Raw genomic sequence first — 7,078 nt, 5'->3', positions numbered from 1 at the left:
ACCTCCACGCCTGCCCCCTACCCACGCCGTCCCACCTCACCCGCCTCCAGGCCTGGGCCTGCCACCAGCTAGCTACCCACCTCCATCTGTCCCCCCTGGAGGACAGCCACCTGTGCCCCCACCCATCCCCCCACCCGGCATGCCTCCAGTGGGGGGGCTGGGGCGGGCAGCCTGGATGAGATAACCTGACGCCTTTTTTTTTTTTCTTAGGTTTTTTTTTTTAACAAAAGTTTTTCTAATCAACTTGAAGAGTAGTTGAAGTGGGTGAGCAGCAGGGTTCCTTGTATAATGAGACAGTTGCAGTATGGAAAGAAATGGGCCGACTGGCCCATGAGATGAAATCGGGGTGGTCCTCCGCATTGGAGAATGGGGACAGCGGCTTTCAGTGTAGCCTAGGCAGCACCGATTGCCACCGACGGTGCTTGGTGGCAGCTGATGTCGCCGGCTGAGTCCTGCACTGGGTGACTTTATACTAGTGAAAATGTTAACCAGCCATATTGGCTTAATGAATAGCTTCAGTAAGGAGTGAATTTCCTTCTAGAAATCAGTGCCTATTTTTCCTGGATGCTCCGTTTTAAATAGTCCAGTTCCATCTGAAGTCAAGCTGTTGTCATCGCTTTCATTCTGTGATCTGTCCCGTGACACCCAGTAGGTCAGAAGAACCACTTTTTTGATTTAGAGATATATACATTCTTTGTATTAAAGTTATTTTGAAGGGGTTTCCTGGTTGGATGGCTTTTTTCTTTTTCCTCCAGGGAAAAGGGGGAATGTACTCGGAAAGTCATGTATGTTTACATGATCCGCAGATTCCTGTACATAGAGATACATTTTTTCAGTGTGAACGTAACATACTGAGTTCCACCATGGTTACCAAGGAAACCATCAAAGTACACTCAGTTGTGAAACCTGTGTGTGTTGTGAGCGGAAGGGGCTGGGGCCTCAAGCAGCCCCTGGGTGTGAGGTCGGAAGCACAGGGCCAATGGGGGGCACTGCCCAGGGGCCTTGCTGCCGGCCAGACCTGACTCACCCCACGTCTCCTGGGCAGCGCCCTGTGGGCCAGCCTCCCACATCCCGTGCCTGCACTAGCTTTCTTTGGAGGAACCGGGAGTTGCAAACCAGTTTGGAACTGTCAGATGTACCTGCATAGACACAGGTTCCCAGGTTAGATAAGGGTTTGGACTTGATGTCCTTTCCATCTGGCCTGTGACTGGGCACGGGCCACTGGAGAAGCAGTGAGTGGTCTCTACCTCCCCCATGGGGGGGCTGCACGCCCAGCTGAATCCCCGTGCTAGGTGCTCCCAGGGGCGACGGCCCTCTGCCCTGGCGTCCCCACCCCCCAAGACAAGCACTGCACACCCACCACGGAGGCTTGCAAAGAGCCTTTATTTATCTAGCGCAAAGTATACACTATCACAATCCTCTGGTGCCCCTTTTACTAAAATAGTTCAAATCAATGTTTTTACCACACTATCAAAAGGTTCTATTTCTTTTTTTCCCCTCCAAATCAAAGTGGTTCAATAGAAGGTAGAAACGGGCACAGGAGCCCACAGCTCCCGGCTCTGCCTGGAGCCAGGGAGGGGCTGGCCCAGCTCAGGCGGTCGCGTCCTACAGAAAATAGAGCATGGCTGCTGGTGGGGACAGGGACAGACGTTCCAGCCCATTCCAGAAAGCAGCAGGTTTTCCCCCCACATTATGAAAAATATACACCTCTACCGCTCTGCAGTCATGCGTTCAGTTTGTTTCTTTAAAAAAAAAAAAATCAGTAGTATTTTGTTTCCTCTCAAGTTTTCAAGGAAAAAAAAATGAAAGGTCACTTTTTTCTCTTTAAACACTGATGTGTAGCTAATCGGATAAAAATGAGCCACCCTAAAAAATGTGCTCAGCAGATTTCAATTCCAGGCTAGAAAGGTGGCCTCTGTCACAGTGGGAACTGAAGCCACAGCACAGGTGTCACACTGGGCTTCGAGAGCTCAAGTCCGAGTATTTGAAAAGGAGGAAAGGGACCTTTATGAAAAGACTCCGAGTCCAGCAACACCCGCCCTCCCCCCACCATGACCTTTTGAAGCTAAGGCTCCAGAGGGAGGAGGAGGGTCACCCAGTGTCACCCTGCACACTGCCTGTTAGTGGCAGAGTTGGGACTCCCCTGAGCTGGCCCCTAAATACTCCGTGGTGAGGCCCCTCTGAGCCCCTCCAGCCTGTGGGCTCCCCCCACAACTGCACATCGTACCCCGTGTGGGGTCAGGCAGAGGCGCCGCTGGCTTTTTATTTAACAGTTTATTACATTAGCGAGATGACCGTCACAGGGACAGTTGTGTCCTAGAAAGCGCCCCCCGTGCCGCGTTGGCTCAGAGACAGGAAGGAGATCCCTCCCGCCCGTTCTGCCTCCATGGCAGGCAGTGGGGTTCCAGCAGACGTGCTGTGCCTGACCTCTGGGCGCCCCTGCAGCCTTAGGGACGGGGTCACTTCCCTCCAGTGGGGAACGTCCCTGTGAGGCTGTCCCTGGGGTCAGCTCGCAGGAGATCTGCAGATGCCAGGAGCCCCGCCTTATTGCTTATCTTCAGTCGTGGCAAAGCCGAGGACCCAAACGTGACCGGTGGGCTCCCACCCAAAGTGGACCCATCCCCCCATAGCTGCTCTGTGGTTCTTTGGACTCCAAGACCAGAGGGGGCCTCTGCCCCCAGCTCACTGCCCACTTGGGCAGGAATTGCCCAGTACCATGACCATGGATGGTCACCCCATTCCAAGTGCACACCCCCAGTGACAGGGAGCTCACCACCTGCCCTGATGGCAAGCTCCGTCCAGAAAGAGCCCATAGCTTCCTGTGACACCCAGGGCAAGGGGAACGGCCTAGCGCCGTCAGCAGCACCCACTTAGCCCTCCCTGGGCACAAGGAAGGCCGCAAGCTTTCCCTTGAGAGTGTATGACCCAAGGGTGCCAGTGGCAAATGGATGGAGGGAACCGCTCAGCGTTCCCACCTGGTCACCATCCCTCACATGGGCCTGGATGAGGCCTGCCCGATAGAGACACACGCTCGGGCTCTGCAAGTGCTGGCTGCGTGAGGCCGCACGCAGCCCTCTACGACTGGGAAAGGGATGTCGGGTGACGCACAAGGGGCTTCAGAGTAAGTGGACCCCAAGGCGGTTCCAGCGGCATGAACGGTGGCCTGTCTGCCTGCCTTCCAGGTTTTGGGATCTCACTCATAACCTGCCACAGATCACCTACCCCCTCTGGGCCTCATGTTCCTCACACAAGTTTTTAAGTTTATATACTGCACTTCACAGTTTATACAGGGTCATTTACATGGACGGTCTCATTTGATCCCCGGAGCCCTTCAAGGAAGGCCTCATGGTCCCATTCTACAGCAGAGGACACTGAGGCTCAGAGAGGGGAGCGGAGGGTTCACCCAATGAGGCATCGAATAGCAGAACTCAGCTTGGGCCTCAGCTCCCCAGCACCCACACACACACACACACACACACACAGCCTCTCCAGCAGGTGGACCATCGGCTCCCATGCTGTGAACAAGGACGGGCTGGGACAGCTGACAGCCTCTAACCATGAGCACGGCTGAGTGACTGGCTAAAGGTCACACAGCAAATTAAAGCCAGAGCCAGCGCAGGAGCCTTCGAAGGAGGGCAGAACTTGTCACTGTGGCCATGCAGCTCTGTCCACAGTGACCCAGGATGGGGCCAGGGTCTGGGGGACGCCACAGCTGACCAGAGGCCCAGCCGTGGCCCCGTGCTACCCATCCGGGGAGAGGCATGTGCGCTTGGCCCAGAGACTCTGCCCTTGGCCTGCCTCTGTTCCTGGCCCGTGTGAACCACGGAACTGGAGATGCCTCAGGCGCTGGGCAGGAGGGACCGGGAAAGATAGGGCACAGCCTGGCACCGGGCAGGGCGATACTGCAGAGGGTGAGGGCTGGGGTGGAAGCATGAACTCTAAAAACAAGTGGCAGCTGGCAGCAGGTGCGCTGGGCAGAGAGGGACCAGAGCTTCTAGCCAGCCACAGACAGGAGTCCCTTGTCTGACTCATGGGACCCAGTGCTTGGGGAGCCAGCGTTCGGGTCACAGCAGGTGGGTGGGAAGTGGTGTCCCCACAGTCAGGTCCAACTGCCGTGGCCTCTGTCCAGTGCGGGCGGCAGCCAGGAGACGGAGGGCTTGCTGAGGTGCCCCTCCACCAAGGCTGGGAATGGCCCGGCATGGCTCCTGGGTCTGGCATCTCAGCGACCTTCAGTTCTCGCCAGTGGAGCCTGAAGCCCCGGCCCTGGGGTGGGGATGGTGCTGTCCAGGCCGCTGAGCTGCAGGAAACAGCCGGCGGCTTCTGTCTCCCGGTCGCTGGTGTGTGAGAGGTGGGAGGTGGCGGTCCGGCCGGCAGTGTGTCGGACCCACAGCAGCCGGGCCACGGTGGGCAGCGTCCTATGTACAATTCATCACAGAAAAAGACAGGGGCTCGGCCACAGGACCTGCCACTGCCTCTGGGGACCCCGGGCAGGGACAGTTCATGTCCATGGAGGAAAGGCCCTACAAAGGCCCCTTGAACTGGTTCCCGGACAGGTGCTGCCGAATGGAGGGCTTGGAGCTGGCGGCATCCCCCAGTTTTCTCCAGACCACCTGCGAGCAGAGGAGAGACGTTAGTGGCGGGCCCACCGAGCCCACCCACTGGCCTCCGCACACACTTCGCCTCACTGCTCTTCAAAATCACCTATGTCCCCAGAGCCACAGGCCAGGTGGGGAAACTGAGGCCACCTGAGGCCCAGAGACATTCAGACCAGGCCTTTGCACATCCACCCTCATGGCCACACCTGCCATCCTGAGCAAGTCACCCCTGGGATGCAGGCTCGGCCTTGCAGCTGTCCAGTGGAGCCCATGGAGGCAGGAGGCATCGTAGGAGGGGGTTCAGAAGACCCGCCCCCAGAAGGCCCTGGCTCAGCCCCTGTGAACCCCCTGCCACTGGCCCTGCCAGGGTCCAGAGACGGCACATGTCAGTGAGGTGGGTCAGGGGGTGCCTTCCAGGCAGCCCAGCAACGCGGTCTATCAGAGTGGAGGGTCCTGCCTGCACCTTCAGTCTGAGCACTGCACCCAGCAGGGGTACCAGCCTGCTGGGAGGCCAGGAGCCAGACACCTGGGACCGGGCCCGAGGGTGGGGACACATGGAGTGAACAAGACCAGTCCTGAGGGGTGGGAGGTGCTCTCCCGGGACGGACAGATGTGCTGAGATCAGGGACCCCATTCTCTGGCAGTGGGGTGAGGTCGGGCCGGGGCTCCCATGTCCAGTGCCTCCTCCCAGCTCTCCAGGTCACCAGCCTTCCCCCCCGGGAGGTTGTGCCCACGTTCCCAGGGTCACGCCAGGGTGCCCTCCGTCCCCCGAGGCCCCGCCCCCCTTCCGGGAAGCGCCTCACGTTGCACATCTCGCGGACGATGGCCTTCTCCTTCTCGCTCAGGTCCTCCTCACAGCTGTCCTGGAGCTGCCGGTCCAGGTTCTCGTGGACCTCCAGGACCTGCAGGGCACAGGTCAGGGGCAGGGGCAGAGGCCACCAGGCGGACCTCACCCTGCTGCAAACAGGAGCCGAGGACCCTGAGCCGCTGGGTCCCGGGGTCAGGTATGTGGAGGAAGGGCATGTCGTCCTTCCTCACTTTCTGTCCTCTCCTGTCACCCCAGGGACACTGTAGATGCCACACAAGGGAAGCAGCACTGGGGGCAGAGCTGAGGATGGGTCACCTGGGAGCAGGGGCGACCCTCGGACAGGTGGACTCACTCCAACCCAGGGCCCCCAGCTTGCGTGCTTACTGGGCAGGACTGAGGACCCTTCCCCGTGGTGTGCACACAGGTACAGGGATGAGGGGCGCGCGGTGGGAGACGTGCCCCAGGAGAGACAACCGCCTCGTGGGGACCGGCACTGGAGGCCCTGAGTAGGGAGGCGGCTGCAGCTGGAGGACAGGCTGGGCCTGGGAGGCCTGCGCTTTAGTCCTCGCCTGAGTCCTGCCTGGGACTCACCTGGAGGGAGTGCCTGCCCTCCCCTAACCCCCCCTGGCCTCAGTTTCCCCAGTTGCAGGGATGGCAGACAGACAACACACTGGCTACCGCCATGCGGCACCTCTGAGTCCCTCCCCCACAGCGCTCCAGGCAGACACAGCCATCCAGTCCCCCACACAGATATGAAAGCCCCAGCCTGCTGCTCAGATGCCCCCAGAGAGGGCAAACGTGGGATCCACGGTAGGTCCCACGTCCCGCAGGGCCCCAGGGAGCGGGCTCCTGAGGGCGGGGGAGCTGGGTGCAGGTGGGCAGGGCCTGGCCCTCACCTTCATCGCGTGCACGACAGCCTCGGGCTTCTGTCCTGCAGGGCTGTAGCCGGCGGAGGGGGGCGAGGACAGCTCAGGTACCGGGCAGGCTGGGCCCTGTGGGAAGGAATTGCACGGCTTAGCTCACCCTGAATGGCTCTCAGGTGGCGGCCACAGGTGTGACCAGCACTGAGCAAGGGCCCTGATTCTATGGGGCCAGGGCCCAGGCAGGGGAAATGGGGGTGGGGGAGGGGGGGAGGAGTCGGGTATGAGGGCCAGGCCAGGGCCGAGCGGCAGCGCCTGGAGCCATGTGCCCGGCAGGCTCCTCCGTATGAACACGCGGAAGAACACGGATGGACCCACCACGCAAGGCAGCACATGCCGTTCAGAGAGGGCGGAGGCACACAGAGACCCCCTGCCAACGCCGGGCGGCCGGACTCCCAAGCCTCTCACACGCTCCATGCCACCCAATGGGTGATTCAGCTCCACTCCACCCCCAGGACGAGGAGTCTCTTCCAGGCCTGAACCCTGCCTCGCGGCCCTGGGCAGGCACCTGGCCACGGGATTCAGCAAACACTCTAACTCAGCGGTTCTCCACCTGCGGGTCACAACCCCTTTGGGGGTCGAACGACCCTTTCACAGGGGTCGCCGGGTACTCGTATGTGGGCGTATCTGCATGTGGGCCTGGAGATGGATATTGGAGCGGTGTCTCGGTTCCTAAGACCATCGAAAATATGTGTTTTCCGATGGTCTTAGGCGACCCCTGTGAAAGGTTGAGAACCACTGGTCTAACTGGCAGT

At 59.8% G+C, this 7,078-nt stretch overlaps 2 protein-coding genes across 4 annotated transcripts in view; one reads left to right on the top strand and one right to left on the bottom strand.

Moving 5' to 3' along the window:
• CCNK (cyclin K) overlaps window positions 1-740 on the top strand; it is a 24,723-nt gene extending 23,983 nt beyond the window's left edge. The window contains exon 12 of the mRNA XM_019639274.1: window positions 1-740. This exon is cut by the window's left edge and continues 11 nt beyond it. Coding sequence (XP_019494819.1) covers window positions 1-184 — 184 coding nt within the window. The 3' untranslated portion in view covers window positions 185-740.
• Window positions 741-1,364: 624 nt separating this feature from the next.
• The window catches only part of CCDC85C (coiled-coil domain containing 85C), an 84,568-nt gene continuing 78,854 nt past the window's right edge, over window positions 1,365-7,078 (bottom strand). For all 3 annotated transcript variants that reach the window (XM_019639271.1, XM_019639272.1, XM_019639273.1), the window contains 3 exons: window positions 6,300-6,395; window positions 5,399-5,497; window positions 1,365-4,610 (listed from right to left, as the gene is read on the bottom strand). In XM_019639271.1, coding sequence (XP_019494816.1) covers window positions 4,521-4,610; window positions 5,399-5,497; window positions 6,300-6,395 — 285 coding nt within the window. In that variant the 3' untranslated portion in view covers window positions 1,365-4,520. The remainder of the gene's footprint in view (window positions 4,611-5,398; window positions 5,498-6,299; window positions 6,396-7,078) is intronic.

This window comes from Hipposideros armiger, unplaced genomic scaffold (genome assembly GCF_001890085.2).
Source record: "Hipposideros armiger isolate ML-2016 unplaced genomic scaffold, ASM189008v1 scaffold_43, whole genome shotgun sequence".
NCBI lineage: Eukaryota > Metazoa > Chordata > Mammalia > Chiroptera > Hipposideridae > Hipposideros > Hipposideros armiger.
The sequence above is the reverse complement of the archived record's forward strand: the minus strand, read 5'-3'. Positions and strand labels throughout refer to the sequence as shown.